A 17,884-nucleotide genomic window follows, 5' to 3' on the forward strand; every position below is an offset into this window, starting at 1 on the left:
GGAAAGGACATGAAACCTGATAATCATATAAATAAAATGTTTGGAGAAACCTACAATTTATTGAGGTCAATCAAAGTGGCATTTACTTGTATGGATGAAGAAATGATAAAGAAAATACTATCTACACTAATAAAATCAAAACTTGAGTATGCAGCATCACTTTGGACACCCAGTACCAAAAAGAATATTAAGAAACTAGAAAGATTACAAAGAGCGACAACCAAACTAGCACCGACTCTCGCTGAACTAACATATGAGCAAAGACTATCCAAACTGAACCTACCAACTCTGGTACAAAGAAGAGAAAGAGGAGATTTGCTGACTATCTACAGAATAATAAACGGAATGGAAGTTTTAGACAGGAACAACCTGTTAGTGTGGGACAATGGTAAAACGAGAGGACACGGAAAAAAACTGAAAAAAGATAGTCATAGAAAAAACTTGAAAAGGAAGTTTCCCACACCGAGCGATTAATACATGGAACAAATTAGACAACAAAACAGTATGTGCAAACACTATACAAGATTTTAAGATAAAACTTGTTGCGGAGAGATACAAAGACGGGTCACCACGAGCATAGCTCCCCTCCCGTATATTACAACTAGGTAAATACATATAACAAGGGCTTTTTCCCCCTTACAAGGGAAGTAGCCAGAAGGCATAATTCCACTCCCACCTATTCACCACCCATCCCTTCCTCCCTTTCATCTTGACTCCTTCTGGATGACAGGTCATCCCTGCATCTCGCTCTTTGCCCTGGATCAGAAGCAATGCAGCAAGACACAGCACATGTGCAGCAAGGTTGCTTCATTTAATCAATGACTCCCCTCCTCATTCCCTCATGCAGTAATGTTAAGACAAGAGACATCACACATGATCAGGAAAATCATAGAAAAAAATATGCTCAAGAATAACAAGGAATATATTTCATACCTCTTGGTGGATAAAGAATGCAGATTATTACAAAAGTCTTCTCAAAAACCTAAAGGCAGTGTTCAACATGGTGTAGTATTATTGCCAAAAGCTGTACATCCTGTTCATGCCTGACTTCCTCTTACCAATGCCACCAGGTCTAACTTCACACCTTTCTGTCCCTGTCTCTCTTTTTTGTGGTATTACCATATACTGAGTTGTTTAATAATTTTACCCATCTTTTCTTTATTCAGACTGCTGACAGGCTTTAGTTCATCCCTGAGACACATTTTCAGTAATGAAAGGGTTATTGCCCATTTCAGTTTACTCCTTCCATATGGATGGCATTTTTGTTTCTATTCTGCTGCCAGGCAATTTTATAATTTTTTTCCCTACTTGTTAGCAAAGTAGTATAGAGTATCTAAAAGGATAAAAAACTGGGTTGTTGATATTCTTACAGAAGCATGCTTTTTGGCATTGATATTATCAATTGTGAATATGTTACTTGACGGAACATTGCCAAGTCACACAAATTTACCACTTTACTCCCACAGACAAAATTGTACAGCAGAATAGTTTGATTAGTATAAAAATGTCCTGAGTATGTTTGAGGGAGGGCATGTGTGAACATCACCAGTTTTGAGATTTTCTTTTATGTCTATTTCAGACAACCAAAGTAGCATGGGGGAAGAGATTGAATTCAACCGACTGGTTGGCGAACCTGGAGAGATGACATCCCTCACAGCATTTGTCAAGAAAGCAGCACCAGACTGAATACTCAGCTACATTTCTTTATTTTGCAGCTTACCTCTGCCACAATCATTTTTATATTTATCATTGGGGCTAGAATACATGTAGGTAGTCCTTGATTCACACTAATTGTATGTTTCTAATGTTGTAGTATAGCAATCAAAATTAAGTATTTTATGCCATATATTGAAATAACTTTCATGGGCAGCTGGTGAGAAACACCATGAATAGAAACAAAATCTCATTACAATAGAAAATAAAAATGGAACACTTGTGATGCATAAATAATTGCTCATCAGCAAAAGGTTGAATATCTGTTTCAAGTTTGACTTTTTCAATATATTTAATATTCTTATCTTTCAGTATAAATTCAAGTATACTGTATACAACCCATCAAAAGAATATATCTTATGGAAATATAATTGGTCATAATTTAGATATTATTTTATCCAAACTTACTAAGGTTGTATTTCAGATGTAGATTTTTATACATGATCAGTTGCTTTTCAGTAATTTGTTGCTAATTTTGAGGTACATACTTGTTGCTTTCAATTTCTTATTAATAGCAAAATTATAACATATAGATTTGTTTATGGCTTACAGTGATTTTGTCATAGGGTTAATTTTTTATAGGTAATGGGGTACTTCATTACCAGTTGTAATTGATCTATTGTTGGGGGGCTTTTCTGTACTTTGCAGTTATCTTGGGCTTGCCAAAATATTTTACAGATTTTCTGTGTTGTTTGGGAGAATATGTTTGCCATCTTAATATCTTAAATATTACTATTCCTAGCAGTACAGTCCAGGTTCTTGCATTTGGATATCTGCAAGGAGTTACAGAATTGTAATTTCACTATTAATGTGTATATCATCTTTTATTGTATTTTGAGTTGTCTTCTTTTAAATAGTTATGAAAACAGATCACTATGGCAGCCACAGTGATGATGAGGAATTTTTTATGTTGGTAATGACATTAAGTAGTGGGAAACTTTTTATGCTGTATGAAAAAGGCCATTTCCCCTGTGTAAATGGGGTGACCAAATTAAAATATGCACCCGTCTCTTTCATCCAAAATACTCTTGTAGCCCCTCCTATCTTAGCTTGTCATGGATAAAGTGTACTCCATGACCCCCACAACTCAACTTGAGTAGTTAGAGGAAATTCAGCAGGCCAAAGCACCTGTATAGCAGGACTTGACAGCTGGGGCTAGTTTGCCCCCACTCTTTCATTACATGGCAAAACCCCCCCCCCTCCTTATCCACTTAAGAAATATACAGAGCAATTAAAAAGAAATCCCTTTGGCCTGTTTCATTTCCTTATCCATTTGCAACCCTTTCTTCCTTGCTTGACAGACATTCCTCTTGCAGCTGATGTCCCCTTCACTCCATCCATCCACTCTATTCATGGTCCCCTGAAGTTCCCTCCATCCACTTTTACTTTGCTTACTCTTTTTGCTAGTCTATTGCCAATCATTCTTTCCAAATTCCCAGACAATCTCACCATTCTTTGGTCACCCTTATCTGCCATAATTTTTTCCACTGTAATGATATTAAGTTAAAGTAATGGTCACATTTAGCAAGGATGAGTGTTAGTAGCTGCAAAGTATTATTGCAGTGTTAGTGCAGTAGTAATCAAGGACTACTTTTTAAGTGATTTTATTTCCATAGGCCAAGACAGCCATCATGATTTGTGCCAACACTTAATTTGTTCAGTTAGATTTGCACAATTATTATTGTTGTTGTTATTATTTTTTAGAATTTGTTTTAAGAATTTGAATTTCCACATTACAATCCACAAGTCTTATTTATTTGGTATATTTAAATTTGAGCTGAAAAGGGTAATTTTTTATATATATAGTCATAATAGTAGAAGGTGCATTTTTAAATCAAATTGTTCCTTTAGATGAGTAGGTTAAATTAAAACATTTAGCTGCAAGCAAGGATAGAAGGCTTACAGATCACATGAAGTAGTGTTTTTAATCCAATCTGTCAAAAGATGTTGTAATAGTCACAAAGATAAAAGCACAATAAATAGTATCTATGTATTACTCTGTTCTGCCTAGCATTGATGAATACACAAGCCAAAAGCCATTCCTTGCGGTTTCAGGTTATTTATTTTTGGTACCAGGTAGTGTTTTTGAGATTGCTGCAGAGTTGAGCCAGAAGACTAAAGATCAGTCATACACTAAAAGAATCTCACTCTCTCAAGAATCTAGAGAGAAATCTCACTTGTGTATTTAGATTGTCTAAGCCAAAATAGGAACATCGTAGTTTTTAATATTTTTTTTTTAAATATTGTAATGTCTGTAGACTACCAGTGTAACACACAACAGTTTTATTACAAGAAGCACAATTTACAGACATAATTTATAGATTTTTTACCCAAGTTAAACCTGGAACTGAATAAAGTCATGGGTTCTTGGCCCTAATAAAAATCTATAAATTACGTCACCTTAGTAGAGGGGTTAAAAGTGTGTGGTAAGCCACATTTTGACTTCGTTTGAAAGTCAGTGTTCATAGAAGTCCAGTAGTGATCATAGGGAATGACGAAAGAGGTCAAGGAACTTGAGAAGGTCATGCCAGATGTAGCCTTTTGCAGGCTCTGATTGTGACAGTTACAATCAAAGTACACACAAATATTTGGAATACAAAGTAGATTAAATGTAAGAGCAATAAACTGACACAAAAGCTTACTTTCTTTGCTTTCCCAGATTTATAATATGTGTTGTAGGTGGAAAAACAAAAGAGAGATCCATTTTACCCACAAGATTCCCTCAACTTGAGACACATTGTAGTCTGGGGTGGGCCACAGGGCATACTAGCCCAGGTGTCTGATGCTACCCTTGGATTTGTGCTTGTGTCTCAACCACATCTTGTACTGCTGTTGGCACCATATTAATTCCCACAGTTGTGTGACATATGATTTGGTCTCCCCACCCCCCAAGTTTACTCCATCCACCTTTGCCTTCCACACTCTTTTTGCAAGTCTTTCTTTACACAATCTTTTCATGTTCCCAGACAATTGCAGTATCTGCCAGCTCCCCTTCTAAATCTGGTCTCTGCATCACCTTATTTCTTAATATCCAACCTTGTAAACCCCATCATACTTCTCAAACACATTAAATCTTCTCCTTTCTGCCTCCCTTACATCCCAAGTCTTTGCCACATACAGTGTTGCAGGCACAATCACCCCTTTATATAGTCTTCCCTTTAACTCTATCCCTTCGTACTTATTTCTCATGATACTTTTTGTTCCCCAAGATATTTACTTATTTCCTTCACTCTATGGTTTACCTCCACTCCCACTCCATTCCCTGCTACATGTACCTCTAAATATTTAAAACTATACACTTCATCTAGCCTCTCTCCTTTAAGATTTACCTCTAACTCGCTGCCTCCCTTACCTCTTGTCATCTTATTTTTACCCACATTTACTTTCAATTTCCTCCTATTACATACATTCCTGAACTCGGTTACTGACAGCCTTAGACCATCTTCTGACCCACTCACAAGGTCAGTGTCTCCAGATGAATCTTCATATCTATGGTGGGTTTCTATTTCTTCTAAGTTTCAATTATCTTAGAACTACTGCTTGTCTTCTGCACAAGGGAAGCCCCTGACATTGTTCACATGTTCCACTAATGATAACAACAAAGGTGCTTCTCAGTGTATATTTGTTTTGGCTTGGGGTGTAATGGGTATGGTCCTCCCTAAATTGCTCCTGCTAGCCCTTATACATAAATGTGAAGCCCCGCAATTAAATATTAGCCTATTCTCTACACCTGTTTCTTTCCTATAGTTACAAAAGGCATGCATGTCCCACAACAACAAAAAGCTGCTCTGCCTTGGAGTGTCGTGGCAGCCATCCATTTATCATCACGTCTGTGTGCATCTGCCAAGTCTCTCTAGCATGAGTACAGCAACAGCCCTCATATGGGAGAGATTTGATGTAAATATGTCAATGGAACAACAACTTCAATCATATGCTTATATCCCTTTTCCAATTTTCATATTCAGATTCATTATCAAACTTAGGAGGACACTTAGAACTGCAGCACTAAGGTACATCCCTCATATGGGAGAGATTTGATGTAAACATATCAATGAGACTACAATCTCAAATATGTGCTTCCTTGTCAAACAAATATTACTTTTTTTTTTACAAAGGATTACAAAGGCGGAGCATGCCGACAGGAGACTTTTTGGTCCATAACTAGGTAGGATGTGGAAAAAATGTAATATTGATAAATGAATTAAAGAAAAATAAATAAAATTTATAATAATATAAATATTAGTAAACAAAATAAATAAATGTATAGGTGTAGTTAAATACTAAACACAGATAAATTGTATTATATATTGTGCTTACTGTCTTAAAAAGAGGTATAGATATAGATGAATAAAAACTAATGAATGATATATATTCTTCATTTGGAAATGTTAAATTATACACAAGAAAATCCCATGATGAATTTACATATAAATTGGAAGGATAAGATTCAAATAAAATTTTCACCTCTTAAAACTTAGTGTGTCTGTTTTCATAAGTAAAACAAAATTCATGAAATGCACATGTAGTAAAATTTTTTTTGTGCATTTCCTGTACATCATTTAAAAACAAGACACTACAAGCAAACAAAGACACAAGTGACATGGCCACTAATTCTTAAACCTATATAGGAATGTAATACAACTATACTGACCTAAAGTTACCAATGAATGTGTTCCTTGTTGTAAAAGAAGGGATTTACACTCTTAAATGATAAACAGAAGTGTTAAATCTAATTGTATAAAAAGCATTATGAATCCAGATGAGATACATAATATCTCCAATGAAAAAATATAGATATATTGGAGTTTTCCTAATTATTGTACATAACATACTTTGGTCATCCTTCCATAGCATATTCACTGCTACAGGATACTGTACCAACAAGTTCTTCGTCTGCTTGGAACACTATTTCACTTGATCTATTCACTTACATCTTTTCATCACTACTAATCTTGGGTGAATATTACATAATTCACAGAAACTAAACCTATCTTTACATTCATAGCACTGATTATTTTCAAAGCAGTAAGTATACTATAATCAAAATTCCAATACTCATCTTTATTACTAGCAACAGCATATCAGAATCAAAAGGATCATCAATAGCTATCAGAAAGCAATAGGACTGACTAGTGCCACAATATGTAAATATACAAGTCATATGCCATAATTGATGCCATTAATAAAAATTGAGAATTTTCCCTCTTATTATTTATAAATGTCTACTGACAATGTGTGTATTTATCTAATCATAGTATATAGGAAAGAGGCAATGCTTGTGTGTGTGTGTATACATACAAATATACACACGACATTGGGTCACAACGAGCATAGCTCCTATCCCGTAAAATACAACTAGGTAAATACATATACCAAAATGCCCTTTCCTCCTTGCAAGGGGCATAGCCAAGCCAAATTATATATCACTCTAGGCCATTCCTACACCCATCCAAAATCCCATTCACTAACTCCCATAAATATTTGATGACTAAGTGTTTCTAAACCTTGCTAGTTGTCTCTGCTTGTCACCCACACCCACTCACAATTACCAAGCAAGTGTGTGTTATAATAGTTTATCAACTGATGAAATTAAATGTGTGGTACTCTGACTGAATCAGACAACTTCTTTTCAGTTAACACAAACATATTCATCTTTCTTCTCAAAAACATAACTACCAATCTTTTCCCCTTTATTCTCACCTGTACCACATCCATGCACATTTAATGACTCAATCATGAAAGACCTAGTTGAAGTCTTCCCAGAAATGATGGCCAGAGAACATAACTTAGTGGACCCTGGCGGGTTCTAGGATCAGTGACAGTGCTGACGTACAGAAGTGAAGATTTGTTTGCATTAGAGGAAAAATCTACTCAGAGAAATACAAATATACATACATATACCAAGGTTTTTTTTTCCCCTTCACAAGGGGGGTACCCAAAGTCAAAGGCATTAATCCACTCCCACCCATTTCATCCCCATATACTCCACTCCCATTTTCCACCCCTCCCTCCCTCTTTTCTTGGCTCCTTCTGGATATCGGGTCATCCCTGCATCTCGCCCACTGCCCTGTATCAGAAGCATGTTTTTGGCCAAGAAAAACTTAAATGTGACGAAGGCTACAGAGGGTAAAAACAGTGTCGAAATGATCATAATAAAAGTTAAAGCCAGCGACATGAAAAGTAGAAAGTTTGTGGTGATTTATGTGCCAAAAAAAAAAATGGGCTCTTGGAAAGAGGGCGAGCATTCAAAAATGTTATAAGATACAAGGCATTCATTAAACGAGATGCTGAAGGATGGAGGTAACCTGGTACTTATGGGAAATTTTAACTGCAAGAAAATCTGTTGGGAAGAGATGACAGTGAAAGGTGGAGAGGATCTATGGGGAAATATATTACTTGACATGACTATAGAACATGCAATGACACAATGGGTAAAATAAAATAACATAGAAGTAATGAAGAACCATAAAGACCAGATTTAATATTTACAACAGAACCTGAAATTATGGATAAGATTTAATACAAGACACCATTTGGAAAGAGTGACCACATACTAATAGAGGTTGAACTGAAGGAGGAAATATATACAGAGAAAAATAAGAAATACAGAAAAGGAAGAGTGATGTACAATAAAATACAGAAAAGGAAGACTGATTTACAATAAAACAGACTTTGGGAAACTTAGTTCTTTCAAAATGCAAATTGGGAAAACATTTTCAAAGAAGAGACACATGTGGAAGAGAAATGGATGACTTTGATGGAAATCTATAATAAAGGAGTGAATAGATATGTACCAAGACCATAGGTGGGCATTATCACAATATGTTATTGTGATAATGCCCACCTATGCCATCCACTACAATTAGTTCCCAGCTCGGACATACCTATTTCTTCCTCCAAGGCACGTGTGGCTCGCCCACATCCTAAACTGGAACAAAAAACTGAAATGATCGTTTATCACTAGTTTGGAACCAAAAGTATCAGTGATACCAATAAATTGATAACACGGGGAAAAAAATATTGGATAACAGATAACCCGAAATAATCGAGATAATCTATCAAGTCTCCATTTCATTGTTTCACACCAACAACTACTGTAAATGAGAAAACAATTATTTGTTACCTATTTCAGGCATAAAGAATATTGAAGCAGTTGGAATCCATAGGTGGGTGTTATCGTGATAAATTATTGCGATAACGCTCACCAATGACCAAGACAGAAACAGGAAAAGGTGTATATTAAGTGCTGGTTCTACAGAAGATGCAGTGAGGTAAAAGATAGAAGAGATGAAGCTTGGAAAAGATGGAAAAAAGATAAAAAACCTGGAAAGTGGCAAATAAATATCAACCATAGAAATGAATATGTAAAAGTGCACAGAGAGGAAAAGAGAAACAACGAAAAAGACATCATAAAAACATGTAATGATCAACCCAAACTATTCTATAGATATGTGAATGGTAAACTTAAAAATAAACAGGAAATAAAGAATATACAGAAGATTTGGAAATGGCTGAAGTCATGAACAACCAATTTAAGTTGGTTTTCACTAAAGAAAAAGTACAACATTGGGACAAGGGAATTGAAGTACAATCTTCCCCCATGAGGAAAATAGCAATAACACAAAAAGAAATAATGGATCGACTAACGAACCTTGATGTCAGGAAATAACATGGTCCAGATGGAATTGCAAATTGGATACTAAAAAAGTAAAGAAGAATTAATGGACAAAATATATAATGTTGGAGAACTTCTAGAACAATTCAGTCTACCTACATCTACCGACTCTCATCCACAAGACGAGTATGACATACGCATACATATGCATGCACCACAACTGGTGGAAGATGGTTGTCAAGACCTGACGTACACCAAGGGTCAAGCGTCGCAGTCAAGTCTATTGTCCTGAGACTCCAATTATCAGGGTCATGACCTTGGACAAGCACAGCTTTCCACTAATGGCTATAGAAGATATTGCCACTCCAACAATAAATTTCCACAAGGTTATTATTTCTCACCAGTCCACATTCGGACACACATATATAAAAGATACAAAGTGATGTATCATCATTTCTATTTGCTCCTGTATGTAAATTAAATGTTTCGATTGTCTAGTCTCGCTGGAAACAGCGACCATGTAAATATTTTTCCCTTGTTAGCAACCTTGCTGGATTGATGTATATAATGAACTGTTCCTCTTTGGAGAGTGGGAGATATTCAATTGAATAAAGACAAGAAATATCGGCTTGTTTTCCACCCCTCCAGAGAAGTCGCTCCACTCGCACGCAATCCATATGTTGGAACACTCCATCCAACATATCTGGTGGCAGCGGTGGGATCACCATCAACATAGTCGAGGACCACCAACATACGAGCATTTCATCAGGACAACCAACTAGCCAAATTACAAGCCTAAGCCAATGTCCACCATTCTCCAACGGAAGTATTGCTCCTAGCAACACTCTGAACACAGACAGTTCTACGTGGGACATTGTCTCCACCATTCTCCAACAATAACATATTAAGTTGCTCACTCAAAGAAGGAAAAATACTAAAGGACGGGAAAAATGCCAATATTGTACCAATATATAAAGGACGAAAGAAAGAAGAACCAACAAATTACAGACCAGTCTCCCTTACAAGCACTGTAGCCAAAACCTGTAATTTTTTTTTTATCAAGAATAGATAGATAAAACCTGTAAAAAACAATATAATAAACCCGAGACAATTTGGATTCACACAGGGAAGATCATGTGCAACAAACTTGATCTGTTTCTACTCAAGACTAATAGATTACAAGAAAGGGATGGATGGGCTGATTGTGCTTTCCTAGACTTACAAAAAGCCTTTGACAAAGTACCACACAAAGTATTATTTACAAAACTGGGAAACATAGGAGGGATACAAGGTAAATTACTAAACTGGATGGAGGATTTCTTACATGGCAGAAAAATGAGAGTAGTGCTCAGAGAAAAGAGTTCAGCTTGGGAAGAGGTGATTAGTGGAGTTCCACAGGGATCGGTATTGGCTCCAATAATGTTCACTATTTATGTGAATGACATGGATGAAGATGTGGATTGTTACATGAGCTTCTTTGCAGATGATGCTAAATTGCTGAGGAAAGTGAATACTGAAACAGATTGTGAATCACTACAGAGAGACCTAAACAAGGTTTGGAAACGGAGCCAAAAGTGGGAAGTAGACTTCAACATAAAGAAATGTAGCATAATGGAATTTCAAAAAAGTAAAAAAAGAATACAAGGACAATATAAAATTGGAACAAAGGAAGTAAAGGAAGTGAGATCTGAAAAAGACTGGGGAGTGATTACCTATGATGTGTCCCCTGATAAACAGATAAACAAAATTGTTGGAAAATCTTACAACTTGCTAAGATCAATGAAAGTGGCTTTTACCTATTTAGACGAAGAAATATTAAAAAAAGTACTAGTCACACTAATAAGGCCTAGACTAGAGTATGCTGCAACACTATGGTCACCCAGTACCAAAAAGAATATAAAGAAAATTGAATGAATCCAGAGAGCAGCCACAAAAATGGCCCCAACACTTTCAAACCTGTCATATGAGGAGAGACTGGCTAAATTGAAATTACCGACTTTGGAACAAAGAAGAGAAAGAGGCAACCTGCTGACTATTAACAGATTCATGAAAGGCATAGAAGTCCTTGAGAGAGAGGACTTACTAAATTGATATAAGAGAAATACAAGAGGACATGATAAGAAACTCAAAAAGGATAGTTATAGAAGAGACCTGAAAAAAATAGTTTTCCATACAGTGGTGGACATCTGGAACAAACTGGATAAAACAATAGTGTGTACAAAAGCTATAAACAAATTTAAGAGCAAACTAAACACTGTGAGATACAAAGATGGGACACCACGAGTATAACTCGATAACTACACACAGGTGGGGTACAGGGGTGACCCATTACCCATGAGGAGGTAAAACGAGAGAGAAGAAAGGGTGGTGCATGGGAATGGAGTGGGTACCACCTTTGTAAGGGGGAAAAGCCCTTTGTTTAGATAGACATACATACACATACATATATATGTGTGTGTGTATATATATTCAGCTATTTCTACTTCAAAAGCCCTAATAACATAGATTTTAAATTCCACACTTAATAGTAATAAGCGTATACAATCAACAGTGAGTCTTGCCACACTAAGAAACAAGACACACAAGACAGTAAACAAATGAACATCACTGACCTACACTCACAGGATCTGTGAAAAGATACATCTCACAAAATTAATTCAATATACAGGTTTATGGCCAGAAAAATATTGGCATCCCACCATATATTGTTGTTAGGATTTTTTGAGAGCTACCTTAAAAAATTAAGTTATATATAATACAAAACTACTTAATTTCTGATAATTCCTACTTACTTTTCTATAATGAGAAAAAAAATTAAGGTTCTTTATGTATATAGTACTGTTTTCCTACAATTTAAAAATGGTGTGATAATATTATTGCACCTGTAAATTTAAGGAGATAAATAAAAATAAGTTGACAAAACAGATGCATAATTCAGCTGTAAACCCATAGGCCCAAGTAAATTTTTAGTGTTGGATAATCCTGCTTTGTGTTACAAACAACTGTTTCCTTATCTAGTAATAATACCTCATGATACAGTATATACATATACAATGATGTTTAGGATAAAAAGCATTGATTACTGTTAATGTAATTCTGGAAGTTATACTGATATGTAGCAATATACAATATACACACGAAAAAATACAAAATTAATTTTGTTAATGATGTTACCCCATATCAGGAACCAGGGAGTGTAGAAAGGTTAAGTGAATGAAGGAAGTTTGAGAAGACCTGTGTGATGCAGTACAGAGCTACATTTCATCCCTAAGGTGCTGAGATGGGAGGGGTAATTAAAAGGGATTTATATGTTTATGATGTATGTTTTAGATACTTTGGTGTGAATGTGGCAAGAAAGGGAGGAGTGGAGGTGGATGTAGAATATAGAATGAGAGAAGCAAGTAAATGCCTTAGGGGATTGAAAAGTGTAATGAGAAATAGATATTTGGGAATGGATGCTAAGAGGACATTGTATGAAGGAGTGATTGTGCCAACAGCACTGTATGGGGTAGAAATATGGAACATAAGAGAGGAAGAGATGAGGAGTTTGAATGTGTTTGAGATGACGTGCCTGAGAAGTATAACAGGGGTTACTAGGTTGGATAGGGTGGGAAAAGGAGGTGAGGAGGAGAGTGGTATTGGGATGGTTTGGACATATGAAAAGAATGAATGAAGAAAGATTAGTAAAAGAAGTGTGGAAGGCAGAGGTGGAGGGAGTGAACATGAGTGGGGGACCAAGGATGACATGGATGGATGGGGTAAAAGGGGCATTGGGAAAGAGGGGAATGTCTGTTGAGGAAGGACAGGAGAGGACAGAAGATAAGGGAGGATGGAGAATGGTTGTGTATGGATGATGCTGTGATGCATGAAAGGGAGTGGGTGGGGGATGGGGGGTGAGGGAGTATGTGTGAAAAAATAATTTGTCAACCCCAAAGGGATTTCTCCTCATCTTTTCTTTTTCTGCATGAGGGTACAGAGAAGGGAGGTCACTGATTTAATGAAGTGGTCTTGCTGTGGATGTGCTGTGTCTTGCAACACTGTTTAGCAAAATGCAGGGATGACCCATCATCCAGGAGGAGCCAAGAGGGAGGGAGGGAGGAGGGGTGAATGGGAGTGGAGTATGTTGGGGATGGAATTGGTGGAAGTGGAATTTATGCCTTTGTTTTTTGGCTACATCCCTTGTTAGTGGGAAAGTCCTTTTGGTATACGTGTGTATGATGTATGTGTTTTTTGAATTGGTCACCCTCCTCATATAGAGGGGTGAATATGGATGTAAATTGTAGAGTAAAGGAGGCAAGTAAATGTCTGATATGAATGGAAAATGTAATGAGAAACATAGAAATAAATGCAATGAAAAGGTTATATGAGGGGGTTATTGTACCCACAACAAACCACACTCCTTTTGTACATACCATATTGTATAGCTTCTTCAGGTCCATACATACATACATATACCAAGGCTTTTTCCCCCTTTCAAGGGAGGTAGCCAAAAAGGGAAAGGCATAAAATCACTCCCACCCATTTCATCCCTAAATACATAAAACAGATATAATTGCTTTTCTCACACATCTCACTGAGCTGTTTTATGAGTGAATATCTGACATACATAACACCTTTTAATGAAAACTAAACTGTCCCTCCCATCATCTCCTCTGTTTCTCTTATGATAATTCTCCCCAAGACCTTAGCTGGAATGTTTAAAAAGATGTTGATACCTTTATAATTCTTGTAACCTTTTACTTTATGAAATGATGCTATGCATGCTTTCTTCCATTTCTTAGGTATAATTCCCTCATACGTTCCATTTTTTTTTTTAATATATAATTTGCAAACTTTCCTCATCTTGTCCCACTATTTTCTTATACTTGAACTTTATAGTTACATCCTTCACTTTTTTTTTTTTTTTTTTTTTTCCATTTATAAATGTGGGGCCACTCAGCTCTCCTGCTTCTCACTCCACAACTCTCATGCATTAACATTTCATCTTTGTTATCTTCATTTACATTTAGCAGTGTCTTCTGTTAATGATGTTCTGCTCTTCTCATTATTGCTATCTACCTATATACCAAAAGCTTTTTTCCCCCCTTACAAGGGAAGTACCCACGTCAAAGGCACGTACCTACTTCCACCCATTTCACTCCCATCCCCCACCCTTTCCTCCCTCTCATCTTAGCTCCTCATGGATGATGGATCATCCCTGTATACAACCCACTGCCCTGGGTCAGAAGCAATGTAGCAAGAAACAGTTAATCCTACTCTCCAAATTCTTCTCTGACTTTCTCACTTCATTTGTTTATTTCTAGTAGAGTTTTTCATTCTCTTTAAAACATTCAAATATCTAGTCCCTATCAATTATCACTTTTACACTATGCTAGCTTTTTTCTCATTTCATTTCTATGGTTCCTCTCTAGCCATTACTCGTGTTTTCTTATTTTTCCACTGCACTTGTTTCAGTTCCTCACTTGAGCAGTCAGCTTCTCTTGTCCACCATCTAACCTTCTTATACTGCATAAATTCCAAGCAATATTTCACTGTCACTTTGTATTTCTGCCACCTTCCCACACTCTTTCCACCACTCCCATTTCTGAGCCTTTCCAATCACCTCACTTCTTCCTCATTCATCTTGTCATCACACTTTTCATCAGCTTCCCAACCTTCATTACCTTTCTCCTTTCTCCCTATCAATGCCTCAAATTCTTTTTCTTTGCCATTTCTGTTTTAAGGGGTGCTGTTATGTGTAGTCAAGAGATTTTATAAGAGTAATAGAGTCTGTATTAGAATTGGGAATGGAGAGAGTGAGTGAAAGGCAGTGGTGGATGGAGTGAACAGGAGAGGGCAACCAAGAATGAGATGGATGGATGGGGTAAAATGGGTGATGAGAAAGGACGGGAGAAGACAGAAGATAGAGGTGAGTAGAGAATGCTTGTATATGGATAATGCTGTGATGCATGGAAGGGAGTGGGTGGGGGATGGGAGGGGTTAGAGAGTGGTTATGTGTGAATGATATTTTGGTGCAGCCCGAATGGATTTCTCCACCTCTTCTCTTTTTTTCTGCATGAGAGAACAGAGATGGGTGGTTGCCAATTAAATGAAGCAGTCTTGCTATGGATGTGCTGTGTCTTGCTGCATTGCTTCTGACTCAGGGCAATGGATGAGATGCAGGGTTGACTCATCATCCAGGAGGAGCCAAGAAAAAGGAGGGTAGGGAGAGGTGGTGAATGGGAGTGGAGTGGGTGGGGATGGGTGGAAGTGAAATTATGCATTTTGACTTTAGCTACCTCCCTTGTAAGGGGGAAAAAGCCCTTGGTATATTTATGTATGTATGAATATACATCTTTATATTATGGTTCCTGCCTACCCATCTTCTCTATTTTCCGCATAATGGGGACAGAGTGGGGGTGTCACTGATTAAGTGAAGCAGCCTTATTGTGGATATGCTGTTTCTTGCTGTATTGCTTCTGACCCAGGGCAGCGGGCAGGATACAGGGATGACTCGTCATCCATGAGGAGCCTAAGATGAGAGGGAGGAAAGGGTGGTGGAGGGGAGTGGAATGGGTATATGCCTTTGACTTTGGCTACTTTCCTGGTAAGGGGATATATAAAATGACAGGGACAGACATAATGCTTCCATATATACTTATGAATTAGTTTCCTATTGAAATATCTGTCACCAAGAACTATAACTCTTGCAGCACGCATTGATCAAGCATTTTCCACTCTCAGATAGATCCCTGCCAGGCACTCCACAATATTGACTCACTTCATGAATCTATGGGTCACTTTAGCATTCATATCCATAATACTATAACCCTTCTACTTTAAATGATTTGCTGGATTCAGTTCCAACCAGAAACATTCTCTCACCTCTCTTGTACCTGTGATGCCCATTATTAACTTTTTCATCTATGTAGCCATCTATCTATATGGCAAGGGTTTTTTCCTCCTTATATGAGGAGTAGCTCAGTCAAAAGGCATGTATCCACTCCCACCCTTCCACTCCCATTCACCACCCTTTCCTCCCTTTTTTTCACATTTACCATTATTCTCACCTTCATCTACATTACACACTATTTCCTTGAGCTTGTGGACCCTATCCCACACAACTTTTAGTCTTTCATCCCCTTATTCCCTCCATTCACTTTAACCTTTCACTTTCATATCAGCCAGATCCAGGATATCAAATTTACACATTTCTGTCATTTATACTACCTCTTCCTTCTTACATATACTGCTGCAGATACACACATTCATACAACCAATCTTATTTTATGTATAATTCATTGGTTAAAGACAGGTCCCTCAATGGTCTTGCAGCTTCCATCTATCAGAAACACCAGTGAACACAAATTTGCTATACAGCTACAAATGTACCGGTACATATAAACTTTGGTTTATTGAAGCCTTACACAATTATGGCAGCAGAACTTTCTACAAAAGAATTAATCAAGCCATGTAGAAGCAATACAGGTGCAGCACACTTATTAACCTGTTAAATACAAGCTTTAAAATCCAAGACTGGATGTAACATATGCAGCAGCATTCCAACCTTCAGCAGCGAGTATCCCTGCACCTTCTTTACCACCACCAGCTTTCCTATGGCATAACTTACTAGGAAGAGCTTCCAGAGGATCTGTTCCACTAACTGCAGCTATATACCAATACAAAGCAGCAATTATAGTGCGAGTTCCCTCTCAAAGAGTCTGACTAACTCCATATTGTAGACTCATAACCAGATGCTCCAGTTTTTCACAGGCTGCAGCAAAAGATAAATAAATTAGAAAGGTCGGATAATGTTTGAAAGCACAGTAAATATTAATATTGGCCGGCAAATATGGCATACAATTGAGGAGCTACTAAGATATAAGATGCATTACTGCAGTCATGATTAGGATATCTGTGAGAATCAACAATCTTGTCGGCTTTTGCCTTTGTGTTTCATTAGGATATCTCACTACAGGCAGAAAAAATGCTGATTTTCACACTTTCTTACATAATCTGAATAAACTCATTACTTACCTTGTCAATAGTAAAATCATATCCCATAACTGTATGTTATCAATAAGCATTTGAGGACCCTAACCTAAACACAAAGATATCAAAGACTGCTCATTCATCAGATATCAAATAATGTGATCATTCCAAGATGATTATTCACAAATTTCCAAGAAGGAGTTCCTCCCTCCTATAAGGGAGGTAGCCAGACAAGGCATGCACCCACCCACATCCATTTCACTTCCACTCACCAGCCATTTGTTTCACTCTCATATTTTTTCAGCTTCAGCATTGAATCTTTGGCTCATTGTCCTAATCAAGGGCATCCCTTGGTTGAACAAAATCACTTGGCAGTAGCTAGAATAAATTTCTATCTATACACCAACAGTCTTCTCTCCCCCCCCCCCCCCCCTTTATAAGGAAGGTACCCTGTCAAGGCATGCACCCTCCCTCCACCCAGAATGAATTATTAAATCTGTAAAACACAACAAAATGGTATATCACAATTGTTTCAAGATAGTGTTTAGTCCTTTCATTCCAGTGCCTATATGTGGGTACACTGTA

General features: G+C 37.1%; 2 protein-coding genes across 9 annotated transcripts in view; one reads left to right on the forward strand and one right to left on the reverse strand.

Moving 5' to 3' along the window:
• Nucleotides 1-4,350, forward strand: part of LOC143026418 (protein wntless-like) — a 31,425-nt gene extending 27,075 nt beyond the window's left edge. For all 8 annotated transcript variants that reach the window (XM_076186769.1, XM_076186809.1, XM_076186751.1 and 5 more), the window contains one exon: nucleotides 1,580-4,350. In XM_076186769.1, the coding sequence (XP_076042884.1) occupies nucleotides 1,580-1,592 (13 nt within the window). In that variant the 3' untranslated portion in view covers nucleotides 1,593-4,350. The remainder of the gene's footprint in view (nucleotides 1-1,579) is intronic.
• A 1,723-nt stretch (nucleotides 4,351-6,073) lies between these two features.
• The window catches only part of LOC143026413 (dual serine/threonine and tyrosine protein kinase-like), an 88,017-nt gene continuing 76,206 nt past the window's right edge, over nucleotides 6,074-17,884 (reverse strand). The window contains exon 15 of the mRNA XM_076186736.1: nucleotides 6,074-17,081. Within this exon, the coding sequence (XP_076042851.1) occupies nucleotides 17,020-17,081 (62 nt within the window). The 3' untranslated portion in view covers nucleotides 6,074-17,019. The remainder of the gene's footprint in view (nucleotides 17,082-17,884) is intronic.

Source organism: Oratosquilla oratoria, chromosome 1 (genome assembly GCF_046742065.1).
Source record: "Oratosquilla oratoria isolate Oo_2021 chromosome 1, ASM4674206v1, whole genome shotgun sequence".
NCBI classification, from domain to species: domain Eukaryota; kingdom Metazoa; phylum Arthropoda; class Malacostraca; order Stomatopoda; family Squillidae; genus Oratosquilla; species Oratosquilla oratoria.